A 21,405-nucleotide genomic window follows, 5' to 3' on the forward strand; every position below is an offset into this window, starting at 1 on the left:
GCGGAGCCACCCAAGGGCAAGATTGCTTGAGAGCAAAGACGTTCCCTTTTGCCTCCCCTGAGAAGCTGAGATAAAGGAGGACAGGCCTGGGTGCCTCCTGACTGATAAACACGCTCCACCCAGAGGCCAGTCGTGTGTGTTTGGGGACAGGGGAAGTCCAGTGGCAGACTTTCCCCTATTCTAGAAGGAAGGAACTGGGGTGGGGTTGGAGGGGGCCATTTCCTGAACCTTGTTTTCAGGCCAGGTGCTTAAACCAGAACCACAAAGGATTTTGGGGGCCAGAGTGAAGGACAGACGGACGATAGACAGACGGCAAGTCCCCTGGAGAAAACCATTTTGTTTTGGAATCAGATGCCTTGGGTGGGGAGTGGGGGTGGCTCCTGTGTGAGAATGCCCTGTCCCCCACTCGAGAGGAGGTTGTGAGAGGCTTGGAGAGTAGAAATGAGAGAGGAAAGAGAGGTGATGGGAGAGCAGGGAAGCAGCGGTACATACAGGGGACAGGTTCATTCTGAAGCCCTCTGGGAACACGGCCTTAGGATGAAAATAGGTGTGTGTGGGGAGGGTGGGCAGGCAGAGGTATCAAGATGACCTGATATAACTAACTCTCTTTCATGCACCCCCTTTCCTGAACCAGCTTCTCTCTCCCTCCTGCTCACTTGGTTCAGGAGGGTAGAGGCAAGAGTGGGGAGAACCATGGGGACCAACCCGGCCATGGGAATGGGGGCTCTCTGGAGCCAGGAGGTGAGTGACGTCCTCGACCTACCCTGGGCAGACTTCTGAGACCCTCGCAGCTCTAATGTCCCACCCCTCACACCTGTTTGGTCCTTCCCAGGACAGGCCCAGCCTCTTGTCTGCGCAGGGGTCCAAACAGGGCTGGGTTTAGGGAGAATGGCCTCTGTACAAGGGGGCCCCAGCACTAACTTACTTATTCTCTCTCCTCACCTCTCCTCTTTCCTTTCCCACCCCTCTCCCCAACCCCCTCCTGGTTCCCCGGTGCACAGAGACCTCCAGAAGAGGGGCAGCCCACTGAGCGGAGCAGATGGCAGGCCATGGCCAGGCAGCTGCTCACCACTGTCCTGTTTTTAAGCGTGCTCCTTGGTTCTTGTGTGCTTTTTGTCTACATCTTCTGGAGCTGTAGACCTCGTAAGCAGGATCCTGGAACCCAGTCAGCCCCCCTCATTCACAGGCCCCTGTCTGTCCATCAACCTGAGGCTCCATGCCCGCTGCCTTCATTCATCATTTATCCTGACCGCCCCTCCCATCTGCCACCTTCCCGAGTTCGTCCTCCCTGAATCCCACTCCCATGCACCAGTCAGATCATTTCCTTCTCACCAGGGTCTCTCCTTTCTCCTCGCCAGGTGTTCCCTTGCCTAGCCCCTTGGGGGAGCCCTCATCTCTCTGTCTCTTCGTTCCCAGCTCTGAGCTTTTCCCCACAGACCCCTGTGACACGCCTGTGTGTCGGCGTCTCCTGGAACATTACCTGAAATCTGGGAACATTAGTGTGGCCCCCTGCACCGACTTCTTCAGCTTTGCCTGCGGAAAGGCCAAAGGTACTCTTGCTGAGGAGATCAAGAGACAACTTCAGAGGATACTGGGTAAGGAAAGCAGGGCAAAGATCGTCTGTGCAAACGGGTGACTGAGCCTAGAAACAGCATAACTATCCCAAAGCATGTGGTTGATGGAACTGGTCCGCACTGCCCCCAATGGGCTCTCGGAGCACTGCCTACCTAGGTTTGCTTCTCTCTCAGGTACCTCCTCTCATCTCTTCTGGTCCCTCTCTTCATCTTTTCTTTACCTAGTCCCTATCCTCTTTCGTTTCCCGTTTATCCACGACCACTCCATTCTCCCCAGTTTGCCCTTTTACCAAGCTCCATCTTCCTTGCCACCTCCCCTAAGTTCTCAGTTTCTATCCTATACCTGGTATCTTCCCCCACCAGCATCTTCCCAAGACCTCTTGCACTTTCACTCTTCTGTCTATTACTCAGTCTCCAGCCTTCAAACCCTTCTTGTCTTCTGATGGCCCCCTTGCCACTGTTCTCCTCTCCCTCACAATAAATTCCCCTCTCTCACAATTACCTCCTGTTCTCCACTAAATCCTTGGACCATGGCATGCAAGTTGAACTGGAAGAAGTGGGATAACAGGGATGAATGACTAGAGATGATGGAGACAGGGAAGAAGTGGGAAAGTGAGGTGAGAAGTGATAGAAAGGACTTCATATCGCTGTGTGTAAGGGAGTGGAGGTAGATAAGCACAGGAGCTATGCTGGAAGAAGAGGAGAACCAAGTTAGAAACCCCAGGGGTAAAGAAAAGTCCTGTAGATGGCGGCATGGAGAAAAGAACGGAGAGGACATCCATGCGGAAGGAACTGAGGCCATCTGGGAGGTTGGAAGTGGGTCCCAGGAAGTTGGTGGGTTGTGGTAAGGATTTGGGAATAAGAACATATGAGATAGGAATGTACTTCCAGTGTAAGGGAACCTAGAGAACATGTTGACAGTAACCGTTGGAATTTGGGAGAAGTAAATGTGTCCCTCTGCCCTTCTTCTTATGATGCAGAAATTGTAGAAGTAGGCTGTCAATTGGCGGGGGCCATTCTTCAGTTAAGGCACAGACATGAAAAGAAACAATAGGCTTAGGATAAATGTTGTTGCCTACAATGGAATGAAGAACTATGCGGGGGACCGAGGGAGAAGTGTTAGGTATTAGAGGGTGAATGATTTAAATGGGTATGTTTTTGGGTTATTGTCACGTTTGTTTGTTTCCTGTGATCAAAGAGTGAGGAAAGTCTAGACTAGGGAAGCCCGCCCTGTTTCTTCTCTTTGCTACACCTTTCTTTATGAGTTTTCCTCTCTCCAATCCATTAAAGTTCTCTGATTTCCTGAATTTTTCTAATTCCTCCATTCATCTCTCTCCTGCCTTCCATTTTCACTCTTTCACCTTTATCCATGTGCCACCTACTCCTATCCCTTCCTTTTCTTCCCTGTCTCTCCCTCCTTATTTCGTTCTCACGTTGCCGTTATTTTCTTCACTGTCTTTACCACACTCACTTCCCTGCTCTTGTTCTTCCATCACGTTGATCCAGGCCAAATTGGACAGTCCTCCCATAGTCCCGATTTTTCTCACCCCTCCATTTCTACCCTTCCTTTTTTCCCAAGAACTTTTCCTTTTTTTCCTATATGCTCCCTGTCTCACACCGTCGCTGCTTGTCTCTATGCTGGCATCCCTCCTTGAATTCACCCATGCTTCTTTTCTAGAATCCTCAGGGTCCTGGCACCCAGGGTCTGAGGAGGAGAAAGCCTTCCAATTCTACAGCTCCTGCATGGACACAGACGCCATCGAAGCCGCAGGGGCTGGTCCCCTCAGACAGATTATTGAGGAGGTGAGGCATGGGGCGTAACTTTTCTGGATACGTATTTCATGGACCAATGTATGCTCAAGGCTGCCATTTTTTTTTTGAGTGGGGTCTCTTTCCTGGGGAATCCCCAAATTCTAAGAGGGAGATAGAAATGGCAGTGCTGTACTAGGACCTCGGGTACGGCTGGAGAAAAAGGATAGGCGTGGAGCCTTAGAGGGATCAAAGAGCTCAGAGTAGAAGTCAAGAAGCAGCAGCTCTCCGAGAAATGGGATAGAGGTGTCAGAGATGACATCCCTTATGCCGAGCCTTGTCTCTCTTCTTCCAGCTTGGAGGTTGGCAAATATCCGGTAATTGGACTTCCTTAGATTTTAACCGAACTCTGAGACTTCTGATGAGTCAATATGGTCACTTCCCATTCTTCAGAGCTTACCTGAGCCCTCATCCCAGCCCTCCACACCAGCCAGTCATCCAGGTGAGCGATGTACTGGCAAAAACATAGTGAGACCTGGGCCTCCCTCAAATTCTAGCCTTTGAGGCAGGTCACAAGTTGGGGAGATAGGATGAATGTGCAACGTAGGGGAAAGACCTATCTTTAGGGCAAATTACTGATGTGAGAGTCAGACACACTAGGTGAGATTCGGGAAAGGAGCCGCAAGGCCAGTCCTGCAAAGGCAGAAGTAATTTTGGTCTGATTGATTGGATTATTGTAGAGCCTCTTAACTAGCCCCCTATCTCCAGTATTGCCCTTCTGTTATTCACTCTTCATTTTCCCCAGCGGGACCTTTCTAAATCAAGAGCTAACTATGCTCTGATCTCTGCTTACGTGCCTTCGAGGACTCACTGGTGATCAGGATCTAGTTCTTAATCGTTAGCGATACCTTGCAAGTCCTGTTACAGTCTGACCCCTACAGACTTCTCCAGCCCTGTCTCCTGCCACATCCCTTCTCCCCCTTAAACTCCAAGCCACGCTTACTCACTTTTAGCTCCAAGAACATTCCTCCGTTCTTTGCATAGATGGCTCCCTTTGCCTGCAACATTAATTCCCAACGCCCCATACTCAGCCCAGAAAACTTACATAGTATTTTTCAAATTTCGGCTTTCATCATTGTCTCTTACAGGAAGTCTCCACCGACATCCTGGCTAAGAGTTAGGGAACCGCTCCGTCCTCCCATTTCCTGTGCTCTGGGCATCATTTAACACTGAATGCTGAAGACTCTAAGCCTCTTAAAAGCAGGGCCACACCTACTCACCTTTGTTTCTCAGGATCTAGCACAAGACCAGGCATCTAGAGGCCCACACCAGGTGTTTGTTGAGCAAGTAAATATATAAAAACATTGGAAGTATCAGTATTGTGGTGGGCAATGTGATGCTATGTATTTGGCCCCATTCTCAAAAATTTCACAAATTTGTAAGAGGATAAATATACAAGAAGAACTGATAGTCAGTCTGAGGCATTCTGAACTTCATTTTTAAAGGAAACTGGTGTGGCCTTTGGGGATTAGTTATGATCTGAAGTGGTTAAGGAAAGGCTCAGAGAAGGGAGACTGTGAGCTGAGCCTCGAAGCTGTTGATTCACACAGATAAAGGTGAAGCTAAAGAGCATTAAAAGGCTGTGGGAAAATCCTGAGCTAAGGGAAAGCCTGGAATGGTGTGACTTCTCAGTGGGGTCAGCGAGGAGGCGGGTCTGTTGAACAGAGAATATGGGGGTGCCAGTGGGGTACAGTCAGAGGCAAAAGTAAGGCTGAACACATGAGGTTGGGCCTGATTATTCCTGGCCTAAGAAGCTAGACCAGGTGATAACTTTTGATATACTAGAAGACAAAAAATCTACTGGGGTCTTTCAAATACGACGGTTGTTCATTGAGCTTAAGTAGAGTCAGCGGTTTGCGAGGTAAACCTGGAGGTGTTGAGGAATCCAGATGAGCAATTTTGGGGGTCTGAACGAAGATGATTGTGGTAGAAATGGAAAGGACTTTATCCTTGGTCAGGGTACATGGTGGTTCCAGAGGACTTGGTAACTGACTGAATATACATAAAGGAAACGGAGAAATAGGAAAATAACCCCACCGTTTTGATGTGATGTGAATGGGAGGATGGTGGTTACCGTCATCTTGAGATGGGATGGACTCTGAGGGGAAGAATAGGTAGAGAGAATGGCCTGCAGAGGTAGCACCCCAACAAGTGGTGTGGGGGCAGAGAAGGGCAATACAGACAGGGAAGGGGAGTCTACCAGCACCGAGGAGCCACAAAGGGCAGGGCATGGGCCAGTTTCCTGTCTGGAGGGAGGGGTCATCTTTGTCCTAAGACTTCTGAGCTCAGAGAATAAGGAATGAGAAGACACCATTGCAAACCTCCTAGAGATAATATCAAAAACGATTATGGAAATGGCCACAGATTGTACAGGGTTTAGGAGGAAGGTAAGGAAATTGGAGCTCAGGGGTATAGATGACTTTTAGTTCTTTCAAGTTGGGACGTAAAATGTGACAAAGGAATCAAGGGAAGGTATTTTTTACAAGATAGGGGGAAAGTGTATGGTTCAAAGTGGGAGTGGGAAATTGAAGTTGAAAACGAAAAAGGAAAAGTGTGGGAGAAACAATCTTCAGAATAGAATCAAAGGCACAGTGCCAGCATGAAGGTGAGTGAGGGAGGTGAGCGAGCCACTTGCCGGGGGTTGAAAATTGAAGAGGGTCCCCAAAACTTAGGAATCAAGATAAGCCCTATTTTAATGAATATTTTTGAAAACCAAAGTCAATGCAATAATCCACGATGATCCATCAGGTTTTTGTTCATTGTGGATATTTTTGAAAAAAAAAAAAAAAGGCAATATTTTTTTCCCCAAATGGCTCAAAACTCTATTATAGACTTTTTATGAAAACATCTACAAATATTTTTTTCCCCCAAATGGCTCAAAACTCTATTATAGACTTTTTTTGAAAGCATCTACAATTTAAAAAAATGGATCAAAAATACACTGTGAATTTTTGGGGAAAATATCGAGTTTTATAGTTTTATTCAGCATGGATTTTTAAAAATATCCATTCAGATATTGTTTATCTTGATTACTGAATTTTCGATACCTCTTAAATTGTGCACCTGAGATGGGTATCTTACTCCCTTCACCCTAGACTTGGCCCTAGCACAGGAAATGATTCCCTTCTTAACATGGATTATTATGCGTCTGTCACTGAGCACCCCCTAAACTGGTTGAAATACCCACCTTCTCTTCACAATTCCATATCTGAACTCTGTTCCCCCATGCCCCTAACCACCAACCCCTTCCTTGCTTTGTACACTTGTGCCCTCCCTGTGCCTGAATTATTCCATCACCTGAGGCCATCTTCTGAGGTACAGTCCCCATCTCCCCACACCTGTGATCTTCTTCCTCCACACTACTCAGTTCTCTTCAGCCTCTCTTGTGTCCAGATAGACCAGCCAGAGTTTGACATTCCCCTCGGGCAAGAGCTGGAACAGAAGAACTATGCCCAGGTAAGGTGGTGCAGTGGACAAAAGTCCTGACCTCTGACACTAGGAGAAAGGCAGGGGTCACTCGTGCCTGTGACTGAGGATTTTCCTCCCCCAGATCCTACGGGAATACCTGAGTTACCTGAATTGCCTGGGAGAGTTGCTGGGAGGAAATCCGAGCAAGGTGCAAGAACATGCCTACTTGTCCATCTCCATTACCTCGCAGCTGTCCCGGTTTCTGAGGCCCCCAGGCCAGCAGCGGACCCAGGGAAAGCTCTTCCAGATGGTCACTATTGAACAACTGCAGGTGCCTTGGACCGGGGCCTGGAGGAGGATGGGCATGAGGATCTCTCTCCCAAACTTGCTTGACTTCCTCGTCTTCTTTCTCCTCATTCCCTTAAGTCCTTTCCATCCCTAACGTTTTTGGCTCCATCCTTTGCCCCAACCATCCCCCTCCTCAGTCCCTCTCAAACCCCGAAGGAGGGGACGCTCTTCTCCTCCCCCCTCTTTTCTGTTCCCCTTAGTTTTTGTGTCCCTCTTCTAAGGAAATGGCCCCTGCCATCGACTGGTTGTCCTGCCTACAAGCGACATTCACACCGATGTCCCTGAGCCCCTCCCAGCTAGTTGTGGTCCATAACCTGGATTATTTGCAAGACATGTCGAAAGTGTTGGAAAAACAGCTGTTGGAACACAGGTTTGCCCCGCGTGGGATCGGGGAATTACAGGGTGGTGGAGTCTGAGGGCCCACAGTTCTCAGGGACACAGGTGGCTTTGGAGAATGCAGGCTGGTGAGGGCCTCCCAGGAGCAAGGGAGGGATCCATGGATACATGGGGCGGAGATGGGGTGGCTGATCCAAGAGGAAATGGAGGAAACAGGAAGTATGAGCGGCTTGGGGGGTATGGGGAGGGGAAGACACACATGAAATGAGGGGATACAGGTGTTTGGCAATACACAGTGTTTTCTGGGAGTAGAACCCAGCCTGCGAAGAGCCTCTGAGCTCTAGGAGATGCTGAAGGCCAGTCACTGGGGACAGCTGGGATATGTATGACTTGTCAGCAGCTGAGGGCTGTGGACGGGAGGGGAAGGCATACGAGATGGGGGAGATGAAGGCTGGGGTGTTCTGGGGGCAAAGCTGAGGAAGGGGCCATTTCTCAGCTATGATGGGAGGATCCCGGGGCCCTTGTGAGAAAAATCAGGAAGTCGAGGAAGGTGGGGGGACATGAGGGTGAGGCGCTGTTTTGGGCTCTCTGCTATCTCTGATACCTGTGTGGCCACCACCTGAGGGCAGTGACTTCCTTCCAGGGGCTTGGGCCCTTCTTCATAGTAACTCAGTGGCAGCAACAGCTAGAGATGCTTTTTGACAGAAGCAAACCACCATTTGTGTGGGCGTGAGCAGGTTTACGTCAGGGCACAAATCAAACATGGTAAGAGAGTGGTCGGCAGAGCAGAGAAAGGGCCCGGATCCCAGCTTTGTTGTTCTTAGAAGATATGTCTTCAGATGAGCTGAGATTTCTTGGTTGTGGGAGTAGATGAATCAGTTTTGTTAAATCTAAGTCCAGATCCTTCTCTCCCTGCGACTTAAGAAGCCTGCCTCTTCATCCAGTTCTTTCTTCTGTTGTTCTCCAACCCCACTCCAACCCACACAGAGGAAAGCTCTTCTTCACTTGTTCACAGTCAGTTATTCTCGATAAATACAGAGGAGAAGGGGTTTCTCCCAGGAGTCAGGGTGACCTACCCAAGGGGAGGCGTTACTTGAGGGGACCCCAGAGCCCTGGGGTGTATGTGTGGGTCCCTTTTCTCTCCACAGGGACTTTCTGCAGAGCCACATGATCTTTGGGCTGGTGGAGGCCCTTTCTCCAGCCCTTAACAGTAAATTCCAGGATGCACGCAGGTTGCTGAACCAGAAAGTGCGGGAGCTGACAGAACAACCACCCATGGTGAGGAGAGGAGGGGGTGCAGGGCCCACACTGGGGCTAAAGAAGCATCTGTCATTTTGAGGGATAAATGTTGGCATGTCTGTCTCAGGGAAGGGACGTGAAGGTAGACGATTTTCAGTGTCTGGGCTCTTCATGGAAGCAGACAGGTTGGGTCCACAGTGCTTTCCTTGAGCTCTGAGGTACCAGGTACCAGACCTTTTAGGCATACGTCTGGCTACATCGATGGCCTTTCGCTGAGTATTCAAGTTTAAATATAAACTCTAAGTTATCAAGAACTGCTCTTCCTTTGTCATGACCCTTAAACTATTTGCCTTGCTATCCTGTGCTCTGTGATTTGAGGACGTGGACCTAAAGCTTAGGATTCCTGGGAGGAGAGACAGATGTAGCAAGCAGTGGTCTTCCTGTCTTGGGGATTCCAGTGTTTGATGCTCAAATGTACTTCACAGAGAATTCATCTCTGACATCCAGTGGGGTGTCAGTGTTTTCCTTTCTTAAAACGTGTGTACATTTTTTTTTGGCACCCTGTGTGAGTGTGTGTGAGTGTGTGTGTGTGTGTACACATATATATGTGTATATACTATAATATATATATATGTTTTTATATATCCATTAAGATATGTGATTGTCCTTGGACTTAAAAGCTGAATCCAGTTCTACCAACAAATGGTTGTGTGGCTTTGGGGAAGCCACCTTACCTCTCTGGGACAACAATACCAAATATGGCCCATAATAATAATAATAGCTGATATGCACTGAGTAGTTACTGTATGTCAGGCATTGCACAGAACATTTTAGCATAAATGATTTTATTTAATCCTCCCAGAAACACTCTGAGGTCCTCAGAAAGGATAAATAACTTTTGCAAGACCACACAGTTCATAAGTGAAGGAACAGACACCAAAATAGCCTGTCTGGCTCAAGAGGCCATGTTTTTAAATACATACTCTGCAGGATTGAGAAATAAGTGGGTGGTGCAGAAAATGGGTTGGTGAATTCTTTCTATAAAGGTCAAGATAGTAAATGTTTTTGGCTTTGTGGCCCATATGGTCTGTGTTGTAACTACTCCACTCTGTCCTTGTAACACAAAAGCAGATGTACACCAAATAAATGAAAGGGCATAGCTGCATTCCAAGAAAACTCTGGTTTAGACAACACGTACTCTTGGAATTCCCAAGAGGGAGAGAGATCTGGGTGTGTTTGACTGACCGGTGGGATCTCTGTGCAGGACGTAGAATGGAAGCCATGTCGAGAGAGTTGAAGGAGTTTTCTGGTGAAGAAAGGGCCATCATTTCACCAGGACAAGGCCTGGAGCAGGCTGGCTAAAACTGGGTGTAATAGGAGGGGTCTTGCTGGTGGCCCTGGTTGAGAAGGGTGGACTAGGCGTGCAGGAAGCTAGGCCTGCTGCTGGAGGAGCATGCCCCAGGAGTCTGGGAATCAGCAAGGAGCCAGGGCAACTGGAACAGAAAGAGCAAACGGGAGAAAAGCAGGGAGGAGATCGGAGAGGAAAGGGTGGGCACACACAGGGCCTGGTAGGTTACTGTCGGGCTTTTGGCTTTTCTCAGCATGAAATGGGAGCCTATAGGATCGGTCTGTTTTATGCTCTACAAGAATGTATTTTGAAGGTAAGTGACAGGATTTCCTGACAGATGTGGGAGAGTGGAGGCGAAGACACTGTCAAGCTTTTGCCTTGATCTGACCAAAATTTACAGTTCTATCCAGTGGTCATTAATTGTAAATCTCTAACCATATTCTTCTAAATGAATTCTACTTCATACTGTCCTTATTCAGAAAGACTGCCCAGTCTCATTAAATGAGCATATTCTGTTCATTCATTTTGAATATACAGAAAATAAAAATGGCTATTCAGCCAGGCCTTTCTCTTATCAAACTTGAAGAGCCGAGTTTTGGGAAGTAAAAGCAGGACTTCACATTTGTACCTGTTAAATGTGAGTTATTTACAGTCAGTCCAGTGTCCCAATTTATCCAGGCAATCTCAACATTTGTTTCAATCATCCATTATATCACCTTTTCTTTGCTACTTTTGGTCATTTGGAGTTTTACTTAATGCATCTTCATCTAGAGTTTTATTTAATGCATCTACCATTAAGATGTTGAAGAAAGAAGAGTGTCAGGTCAGGTTATTGAAGACCTGGCTATGGATTCATCCATTCATTTATACAACAAATATTTACTGAGCGCCTGCTACTTACCAGACGCTTCTTTAGGCACTACAGCTCGCCATGAACAAAACAGACAAAATCTCTGCCCTCAGACACTTATATGCTAATGGAGGGAGAAAGACAAGAAGTGCCGTGGATATGTGTTATGGAGAAATAAAACAGGAAAGGGTCTAGAGAAGGTGGGATGGTGGGTGGTGGGGGTGGGGTGGAGGCGGTCAGGGACGCTCATACTAAGTTGGAATCATCAATCTTTTATGTTTCGTTATGGTTCAGCCTGCTGAAAATCTACTAAGTCTACTATCATCTCACCGTTTTCTCCACCTAATTCACAGGGAATTTAGTTGCGGTTTTAACAATGCTTTCTTGAAATCACAATAATGCCAACAGAGTGGGGTTATACTTTGGAATTTACAGAGTAGTATTTTGAATGTATTATTTCACCTCATCTTCGAACTCTGAGGAAGCTGGAACAGGTATTAGTCTCATTCTTATAACGAGTGTACCTGAAGGACCGAGGTTTAAGTTAGTAATCGGTGCAGTAAGTGTTGAATTCTCTGTGCAGACATAGTACTGAGATGGTCCTTGAGGATGAATCTGACCTATCCACGTGTTTTGTTGGCCTTTAATGCCTTTTATAAACTTTTATTTAATTGCCAACATTCTAAAATTAGGAGATGGCACGCCACTAATCAGATTTCGAGCCTTTTGTCGTCGTAAAGGTGAAGCTTAGGCGTTGCTGGGTGAGCCTTCTTCAGGGCAACAACTGATGAGCTAAGTGACGCTGCTTGGTTCAGACCAGGTGTGCTGTCTGCAGTTTATCATCGTCCCTCCGTGGCAATGGTTCTGATATTGGAGTTATGCCATGACATGGCCCCTGTTTTAATTTGTGACTCCTGGTCTGTGGTCTGTCCTAGTGTGCTGAACCTATTAACCAGAGAAATTGCTGTTATTTGCAATTGCTGTTTATCCTCAGTGATCCTACGTTGGCCCTTAGTCATTGCATATAATTTTCCAAGTGTTAAACAACAGTCAATTTAATGATTCCCAGAGTTGCACAGGGGTGAGCAATGGGTAGTCCGAGGTGGCATCTATACTTTCCAGTAACCAGGTCGGGGCCTGCTGTGGCCCAGGCTATGGGGACAGGCATGGAACAGGCAAAGGCTGTTGGAGAAAGCGGCAGGCACCAGCAAAAGGGATCAGGAAGGAACTCAAGAACCAGGAGGTGTGTTTTCACACTGCAGGCAGATCCCCATTGCCAAGCTCAAGGCAGATGCTGTTCCGGGTGTAGCCCCGAAGCCAACTTGCCGTCGGGAGGCCTGTGGGGGATGGGCACTGAAGGTGGCCCCCAGACCCTGCAGTTGAGCCAGTCATTGCTGTCAGACCCAGGTTTCCTTTCAGTTCGTGTTGGCTTTTCACATTGTGTTTCAGAACTCCAACTAATACCCTATAAAGTCCCTTCTCCCCACGGGGTCCTTAACAGGCCTCATGATGAGGGGACAGGAACACACAATGTGGGCGACCAGGTCTGGAGCAACCTCCAAAATGATAAACGTCCTCACAGGCAGACCCAGGAGTTTCTTCTTCAATAATACAGACCTTCTCTTTCTGGTTCCTCTTTTGTGAGATGCCCCATAAACTCTCTCTCCACTCTTAAGACCAGAAATCATAATGGCAACCTAACTCCCTTCCCTGAGAGATCTGTGGGGAGTAAATAAGTTACAGGGATGGAGTCTTGTGACTTCATCCAAATTTGCATAGTAGCTGGTTTTCCTAAGTCCCAGCTCAGCTTTCCCTTGGGCCAGCTCCCTTATTCTTTATCCCTGCCCTTGAATATGTTTCTCGGTCTCCCTTGGTTAGCTCTTCAAAGCCATCCAAACCCACCACTGAAACCTCCCAGCATCTCTCTTTTTCTTATTCCTTCTGTCCTGCTGTTAGAAACACCACAGTTGCCAAGGCCCCCTTGAGTTATGTCTAAACGGTTCTCCACCTCTGAAGTTGCAGACGTCCACCCTCTCATCCTATTTTCGTCTCATTCTGCTTTGGCTGAAAGTTTCTTAGCTCTCTGAACTCATACACTTAGTCTTTTCTCTTGTCCTCTTCTCCTACCAATAATATGGCGTCTGACACCCAATTTCACTCTGATAATTTTCTTCCTTATAAGACAAGATCCTACCATATGACCCATGATAACCATTTGGGGAATGTGGGGGTGGGGTGGGAGGAGTGGTGGAAAGGAGGAAGGAATGACCTTCTCCTATTTGCATTTTAAGCAAAGAATCACCGGAGGGTGGGCGTCTGGGATGGGGCAACCACGAGACCTACAAAGATGAGAGGTTCGGTGTCTAGTCCTCTCTTTCCCAGGAGCCTTTCAGGTCTCCAGAAGGCTGCCTCCCAGAGGCCTCACTTTCAAATTCAATAGGCAACAAACATGGATGATTTTTCCAACCCAGGTTCAGGAGACTAATCCTAGAAGACAACTCAGCCCCTTTTTGCTGAGAAGCATGTGTGCCACCAAAAGGGATAACAGTAAAGTGAGACAAGCCCGGAATGTCCAGAACGGTGTCCACTGGGGGAAAGGCCTAAACAAGATTGGCCTGGGAAAATGGATGAGGAAGACCCTTGACCTTGATGAGAGCCACTCATTCCAGTTTTGTCTCCATAGCCCACCCGCCCTCGATGGATGGAGTGCGTGGAGCAGACGGACGCTGCCTTCAAGCCTACCCTGGCAGCCATGTTTGTTCGTGAGACCTTCAGCCCGAGCACCCAAAGTGCTGTATGTGAGAGCTCTTCCCCAGCCCATGTCCCTCCAGCCTCCCCACCCAACCCATCCTCTCCTAATTCTGTTGACTTTGCCCTTCTCGGTGGTATATGTATTTAAAGAGTCAGGGAGTCACAGAGAGAGCCCAAAGAAGGACATGCTATGTTTCCAGGTCTGCACAGTTTAGCTATTGGACATACCGTGGACACAGCATACACCAGCTTGGACAAGTCACCCAACTTTCCTGCTCTTGTGTTTCCTCAACCATAAAATGAGAAAACTGTACTCCATGACCTCTAAGGCTACTCCCTATTTATGATTTTTTTAAACAACACATGAAACAACGTGAGAACGGAATGATACAGTCATTCCATTGTGCAAATAAATAACTACTGACTACTTTCTGCATGCCTACCACGTGCCTGGTACTCTTCTAAGCACTTTGCATGAACTCCTTTAATTCCTAGTATCATTCTAATTTTGTAGAAGAGAGAGAACTGAAGCACAGAGAAGTGAAGTAAATTGCCCAAGCTGTCAAATAGCAGTTAGGATTTGCACTTAGGCTTCTGATATTGTCATCCATTTCCCTCCATCAAGAAAAGACATACACAAGATGGTAGATGGCAGGGAAAGCAATAACTATAGAGTTAGGTTGTGAAGCTGGAGAGACTTCAGCTTGTTGAGAAGCTAAAGAGCCCAGGAAGATGGAGAGAGGAGATACATGCCTTAAGAAAGAGGGTGAGAGGACAAGAGCCCCTGAGAGCTTCTTCCTGTCTCAGTTTTCTGAGTGAATTGCCTGGCCAAGTGTAAGAATGAGTCTCCCTCCCTCAGCGAGCTGAGATCTTCCCATAGACTCTCTTACCTGTCGACCCATGGGGTGACCAGCTCCCACCTTCACTTTCTGTGCTTGGTACCTCCTTTCTGTCTCCACAGATCTTTGTACCCTTGGTTTTTGGTCACCTAGGAAATACCACTTTCCTTCTCTCTTTCTGAGACCCCTTCTCTGGCAGCATCTCAGGGCCAGGGCCCCTTCCTAGAGGCCTAGCGGGCAGGACCTAAGATTAAGGCTGTGACTCACTGTTTGTCTGTTCCCATACCCTCACCCCCACAGGCCATGGAATTATTCACTGCTATCAAGGATGCCCTCATCACTCACCTCAGAAGACTTCCCTGGATGGATGAGGAGACCCGTAAAAAGGCCCACGACAAAGTAAGGCCAGGAGAAACTGACAGGTGGGGACGTGCAGGGGGTGGAATTGAGGTTTGGGTCAAGAGATCCCAGTGGCAGGAGGAGGGAGCAAGAGGCACAAGGGCACACAGCAAGTATAATCACCAATATGTGGCACACACACCTTGGTGACAATATAAAAGGTGGAGACAAAGGCAGTGAGCAGGAGAAATTCCTTTTGATAGACTCAGGGTAACTAAGTTCTTTCTACCTGTGTTTCTCCCCAGGTCACCCAAGTGCAAGTGACGATGGGGGCCCCAGAATGGGCCCTGAAGCCAGCGCTGGCCAGACAGGAATACAATGACGTGGGTCCCATTCTCTGCCAGCTCCTCCTTAGTCCTCAACTTCCTCAGCCCCTGACCGACCTTAGTGGCAAAAAGTCCATTTTCCCTGGGTGATCCTAGCCAACCCCTTCCTTTCCTGGTCCTGGCTGGGCTTTGTGGGTGAATAGCCTCACTGTGGGTTTTGCCAAGAGAAGAACGGAACCTTTTCAGGTCATGGTGTGTGTGTGTGTGTGTGTGTGTGTGTGTGTGTGTGTGTGTGTGTGTACATATGTGTGTGTGTACACACAATACATGTGTATACACATGCATTCTTGTGATTCGCCCGAGTGTGTTGAGCTGTGTGCTGACACATATGAAGCCTGTCTGTCTCCCAGGTAGAGTGGTGGTGTCATGTTGCTTTCCACTATACAGGCGATGTCTGTGTGCCAGGGCTTATCTGTTTGGGTTCACATGTACCCATCAGGGTATGTCAGTGAGCACATACATTTGTCACCTTTTGCGTCCTCCCAGACTCACCTCAGACCCAGCTACCTGCAGTCCTTCCTGAGCAGTCTCCGATCCCGCCAAGCTAGAATTATCCAGAGCTCCTTCCAGCCTTCCCCTCACCACAGGTAGGAGAGCAGCCCAGAGATGTCCATCCAAGATGAGCAGGAAAGCAGGCCAGGGGCTCAGAGAAGCAGGAACGGTGACAGTTGGGACTGCATGTGTCTAGGGGGGGCAATAAATGATGCAGTTAGCGTTCATATGTGCTCTTCCCACAGGTGGAAGGTATCCCCCTGGGAGGTCAAGGCCCACTACTCACCATCTGACCATATGGTGGTCTTCCCAGCCGGACTCCTCCAACCCCCATTCTTCCACCCCGACTACCCCAGGTTTGGGCCATTCTCGAGGTTGGGCAGGAAGTTTCCCAAGAGTGATGGACAGATGTTATGATGGATGGGACTTGTAGGTAGAGAATTGGGGTTCAACATGTTGAAGGATTCTGGGGGTAAGACAAGCCCTTGTCCCCCCAGGGCCGTGAACTTTGGCGCTGCTGGCAGCATCATGGTCCTCGAGCTGTTACGCATCTTCTCCCATCTCTGTGGGTAACAGTGGGCCATTGGGAGGTGGGGCCGTTGGGACCCCAGTGAAGGCCACAAAGGAGGCCTAGAGAAGGACAAAGGGAGGTGACATGAGGGCTCCCGGTAGGACTGACCGTCCTGACACTTGGGCAATGCTCCCGGGAGCCAGCCCAGTGTGTGGTGCCCCATGTCCTCACCCCTGCACTATGCCCCCCCCATTTCATTCCCTTGCCCCATTTTCAACAGTGCTCCCTGGGTTTTGCCTGGCCTGTGACAACCGTGCTATACTGCAGTGCCTGGAGCATCACTATGCTGCCTTCCCGTTACCTAACGGAACCTCCTTCTATGGTTTCCGCACCCTCCAGGAGGATGTTGCAGACATGGGGGGTCTGGCCATTGCACTGAAGGTGACTCACATTCCAAAGGCCAGGATCTCTTACCAGCAGAATAGACAACCTGTCCTGTTTTTCCTCTCCTATCCCCCAGGCTAACAGAGTTGCAAAGCTTTCTGCCCTTCACATCCCCACTGCACAGACGGCAGCTGGGCGACCCCTCTCTTACTCCATGGATCTCTCTTTTTCTAGGCTATCCACAGATCTTCTGACAAATGCATTTTTTTCCTGGCTGAGACCAGTGTTTTAGTGCAGAACTTGGAAAAGGGGCCATGAACTGGTTTTGAGTATTGTGTGCAGGGCATGAGGCTTCCAAATGGCCACAGGTCTGGAACCTAAGGGGTCCTCTCCATCACTCCCCATATCCAGGCATACAACAACAGGCTCTCATGGCACCGTGGCGAGACTACCCTGCCCCGCCTGGACCTCAGCCCCCACCAACTCTTCTTCTTAAGCTATGCCCAGGTAGGCAGCGGCCATCTCCCACCACGTCTGCTCCATGTCAGATAAACATGCTATCGTTAATGCTTAAACCATCTCTCCTGTCTGAAACACCTTCCCCGAAATGCCCCCAACCATCTGCCACAGATGTCCCCACTGTTGTCCTTTCACACGTGCCCCCTTGGGACCATCCCTTCACGTGGCTACAAATTCTTCTACCAAATTCAGCACTCTCTTCAAAAAAAAAAAAAAAAAGGAATAAAAGAAAAATCTCTACTCCCAAGTCCCTCCCTGAGAGGAGTTCAAATTTTTTCCCCTCTCCTTTCTTCTCTTAGAAACAGAAACCCCTTAAAAACGAGCCTTAATGGACTGTCTGTAGACCACATTTCTGTTTGAAGACCTAACCTCCAGGTGTGCTTCCCACCTGACATGACCCTCTAGGTACCGTGTGCTCCTTCACCAGACACTGCCCCCAATTCCGCAGTCCACTTCCAGATCCCCGCACAGAGTTCTCCTAATACACCCCACCTCTCAGTCACTTGCAAATGGTCTGATGGCACAGCCCAGGCCATCCTCCAGATGCTGACTGCTGGACTAAATGGCCTACCAATGGCAAGATGCTTCTTCTCTCCACATGGCCGTTGGTGCATTCCTATCGCTGCTCCTGTCCTTGTCTGCTGTCCCTCGTCACCAGGTCTGCCTACTGACCCTTAACCACTCTGCTCCTTTCCTCACCCCGTGTGGACCTCTTTCTCCCCAGGTGATGTGTAGAGAGCCCAGCACACAGGATTCTCAAGACCCTCACAGCCCCCCCTCCCTTCGAGTCCATGGGCCTCTCAGCAACACCCCAGCCTTCGCCAGATATTTCTCCTGTCCATATGGCACCCCCCTGAATCCCTCCCGCCGCTGCCAGCTCTGGTAACCTGGCCACCAAAGATACCTCAATGCAGACGTATCAGCATCTCCCTGCCCCATCCATGGAATTAGGGCCATGTCTCCTCTCCCCTTCTTTTCCAAAAAATAAAATCTGGCACTTGGCTTCTGTCTGTGTCTTAGTGACTCTTTCGTGCTGTATTCTATGCCTACAAGCCAGAACAGGTAAGAGGAGAAAATTCCAAACAGAGTTCCGTAGACACGAGAAAAGGAAAGAACTATATGGAGGCCACAAAGCGCTCTTTGAACTGCTCTGGATCCTGGTCTGGAATGGGGGAGAGGGGACAGCAAGAAACATGTCACCTGCCCGCCCCCGCCCCTGTCCGGCACCAGAAAAGGGGGGAGGGAGTCTAAAGGTCAGTGGGCCAGAGGCTGAGCAATTAGAGATAAGGGGGCTTTGGTTAAGTCTCAGAGAGCTGCCCCCAGTTGTTTTCAGGATTTTATTGATATTACTTTTATTGTAGCGGCCTCCTCCCCTAATCTGCTGTCCTGAACAAAGCCAGGAGAAGCGTGGAGAGAGACGGCACGGGCCTGCTTTCTCTGGCCCCAGAGTCGGCACTCAGAGCGTGGGGAGGCAATCGGCAGTGGCGATGGCAGTCAAAAGGCCAGTTCCAGGACCCCTCTGCTGCATCCTGCGGTCAAACGGTCCTGTGTGCATCTCCCCCGGGAGCCGTGACCAGCAGCCCGAGGAGAGAGTCAGGAGGCTAACAGGAAGCGGAGGTAGGCGTCCAGGTCCTCACCCAGGAACCAGGCCTCAACGTTCCTCATAAAAAAACCATGATGCCGGCCAGGTTCAAGCAGAAGGCGAGACCCAATAGCTGGTTACGATCGGCTGCGTTCTCCGATGTCTGGTCCTCCTGCTGGGCCATGTCCACCACCTGCCACGTCTCACCCACTGAGGAAGCCATGAAGTGCTCTTCAAACTGCTCTGCATCCTGGTCTGGAACGCGGGAGAGCGGAAGGCCTGAGACATCTCACCTGCCCGCCCCGCCGCCCCTGGCCTGCACCAGAAAGAGGAAGGAGTTGGAGGATGGGGAGAGTTAGGGCCTGGGGCTTTGTCTCCATCTTTGTCCTTGATCAGGGAGGCGGGGCTCCATCGGGAGGTCGCTTTTGGTCTATGTGCAACCACAGCTCCAACTCAAGAGCACGCACACCGCATTTCTAACTCAAGAGCACGCACACCCTGTTTCTAGGCTGCCTCCTCCATGTGGTACACCATTTGGAGAGAGAGGGATGACCTTAGAGAAGGATGAAAGCCAGACTCATCCCAGACAAATGCACCTGTGCTCACACGCGTGACAGCCACATGCAGTTTCCGCTGACCTGTGGTATAGCCCCAATCAAGGCCCTGCACCAGGCCTTTTCACACGACACTCTCACAGTGCAATAATCGGGGACTGGCGTATTCTCCCATAACCTGACCCTAGCTCAGATTTCACTCTGGCCCCATACGTCATCTGGATGTGGTCCCTAGCCTGCAGAATTATCCTCCTTCTCGACCTACCTATAGAGGGTGTTTTCTCTTTCTGACTCCTCTCATTGGGGCCTGGGTTCCCTTCCTGGGGCTTCACCCCCTTCACCTGCAGCAGCGTTAGGATGGCTGCCAGAAAAGCTGCCCTGCAGAGCTGGGAGCCCAGGGATGTCATGGGCCTGCACATCTGCTGTCCATATGGCCTACCCCACTCCCGAGTGCCCTGCCGGCACCCCACTACCACCCTCCCCTCTCCCTGCCCCAGCTCCCTTCCCAGCACCATTTTCTTCCCCTCCCTTCCATAGGACCTCTGACATCTGTCAGGAGCTCTGTGACATCACAACCATGGGCCTGACCATTCTAGCTCACTAGAGAGTTCCATTGCTGGGCAAGAGAGTAGACAGTAGCCAGCAGGGGACAATAGAGCCTTCTAGGATACCCATACTGGGTCATCCTGTGGAGAGCAACACAAATGACTTAGAGTTTGTGAACTACTTTCATATCCGTTACGTCCTTAGATCTACATAACAACTAGGTCTCAAAGTAATAGTGTTATCATACCCATTATATGGATGAGGAAACTGAGGTTCACAAAAGAAATGATTCACCCACTCAAGATCACACAGACGATAAGAGGTGGAACACGACTATTGATTAACTCTTTTGATTCTAAATGTCACATCTTCCCACTCCTCCATGCAGCTTTTCTCAAAGGAAAGTGGCTTGCACAGGATGAGGCCCAGACCAGATACAGAAATGAGAATCATCAAGTCCTGGGCTGTGCATGAAACTCAGGTCCATTGAAAACGAGGGATCGGGAGGGGCGTAGGTGGGCAAAGGGTCCATGCTGTATGTGTGTGACCGACAGATACAGAGACAGAGGGTGACAGGACAGAGAAACAGAGCAGGGTGCCCTGGGCCCAAGTCGAAGCCATCTGTCCTTCCTCATCTTCCCATAGACTGTCCCTGGCCCTGGCCTTTGCCCTGTTATTCTGATAGACTGGAATAGCCTCTTCCCTCCTTTTATTTTCATCCTCTTGTACTCAGACATAAAGAGAACATCGTTCGAGGCTCATTCACTGAACTGTGTGCTTGGTGGAAGGAGCCTTCAGAGAAGAAGCCATGTGGCAGAGAGGCGAGGACCCTAAATAACGGATCTCAGGAAACCTGCCGCAGTGGCCCGTGCCCGCCCTTCCCAGAACCTGGTGAGCACAGCCCTCTTGTCTGGAACTGGCCGTGGATAATGGTCATCGGCTTCTCGGAGCAGAGATGGTGGTTAAGGGAGAGGTGGGGGAGGGCTGGGGAGACAGGATGAAGACCTGCCCTGAAAACCAGAAATAAACATAGACCATGAGACACAGGAGGGGTGCTAGGATGGCTGGGAGGAGATTTTAGACACACTCGAAGTATCACAACCAGCTCATACCACTGGTGGCGTCCATGCCTTCCACACCTGAATAACCCACCCAGTGCAAGGACAAAGGACGCGTGCAGAAGCATGAACCCTCTCTGAAAGAGGGGATTGCAGAAATGGGGGTGCGTGTGGAGATTCCTTCCACAGCTGTTACCCACACTCCAGATAGGCTCTCCTGCAGGCTGGCTCACAGACAGCAGCTGCTACCTCTTATGCTTCCTGGTGAGCCAAGCCAGGTGGGACTGGTACAAGAGGTCACTTGACCGTGAGGGAGGGAAGATTCTAGCAAGCAGGTGACCCTGCTCACCCTGCCTTGAACTCAGTGACCTGCAGGTCCCGGGAACGATGCTTGGGTAGAAAAACATCGCTAATCTGCTCATGGTTATTTTGGGGGCGGAGCCTCTTGGTTCCTGGCCAAAAGAGAAACCATCTCCAGCTCTGTGAGTATAAGTGGGGAGGGCAGCTGGGGGTGGGAGTGTTTCGGGGTGGG

General features: G+C 49.5%; 2 protein-coding genes across 8 annotated transcripts; one reads left to right on the forward strand and one right to left on the reverse strand.

Annotated features, from left to right (window-relative positions):
- The first annotated feature begins 147 nt into the window (after positions 1 to 147).
- KEL (Kell metallo-endopeptidase (Kell blood group)) lies at positions 148 to 18,141 on the forward strand. Of its 7 annotated transcripts, none has more exons than XM_074315246.1 (18): positions 151 to 741; positions 1,002 to 1,143; positions 1,359 to 1,595; positions 3,253 to 3,377; positions 3,679 to 3,825; positions 6,777 to 6,839; positions 6,934 to 7,122; positions 7,361 to 7,509; positions 8,624 to 8,753; positions 13,596 to 13,706; positions 14,803 to 14,901; positions 15,147 to 15,224; positions 15,714 to 15,814; positions 15,965 to 16,075; positions 16,217 to 16,284; positions 16,511 to 16,671; positions 17,026 to 17,121; positions 17,858 to 18,141. In XM_074315246.1, the coding sequence occupies exons 1-18, from the start codon at positions 694 to 696 to the stop codon at positions 18,017 to 18,019; spliced, it is 2,217 nt and encodes a 738-aa protein (XP_074171347.1). In that variant the 5' UTR covers positions 151 to 693; the 3' UTR covers positions 18,020 to 18,141. The 7 variants fall into 7 exon arrangements, with proteins under 7 accessions (XP_074171353.1, XP_074171351.1, XP_074171347.1 ...); XM_074315249.1 differs by having other exon boundaries at positions 152 to 741; positions 1,437 to 1,595; XM_074315252.1 differs by lacking the exon at positions 16,511 to 16,671 and having other exon boundaries at positions 148 to 741; positions 17,858 to 18,000.
- Positions 18,142 to 18,278: 137 nt separating this feature from the next.
- LLCFC1 (LLLL and CFNLAS motif containing 1) lies at positions 18,279 to 20,710 on the reverse strand. Its single transcript, XM_019715338.2, has 2 exons — positions 19,535 to 20,710; positions 18,279 to 18,970 (listed from the first exon to the last, which is right to left on the reverse strand). Exons 1-2 carry the CDS (start codon positions 19,782 to 19,784, stop codon positions 18,795 to 18,797), a joined length of 426 nt encoding a protein of 141 aa, XP_019570897.2. The 5' UTR covers positions 19,785 to 20,710; the 3' UTR covers positions 18,279 to 18,794.
- Between the last annotated feature and the right edge of the window lie 695 nt (positions 20,711 to 21,405).

The sequence above is a fragment of the Rhinolophus sinicus genome, linkage group LG11 (assembly GCF_036562045.2).
Source record: "Rhinolophus sinicus isolate RSC01 linkage group LG11, ASM3656204v1, whole genome shotgun sequence".
In the NCBI taxonomy this organism is placed as follows: domain Eukaryota; kingdom Metazoa; phylum Chordata; class Mammalia; order Chiroptera; family Rhinolophidae; genus Rhinolophus; species Rhinolophus sinicus.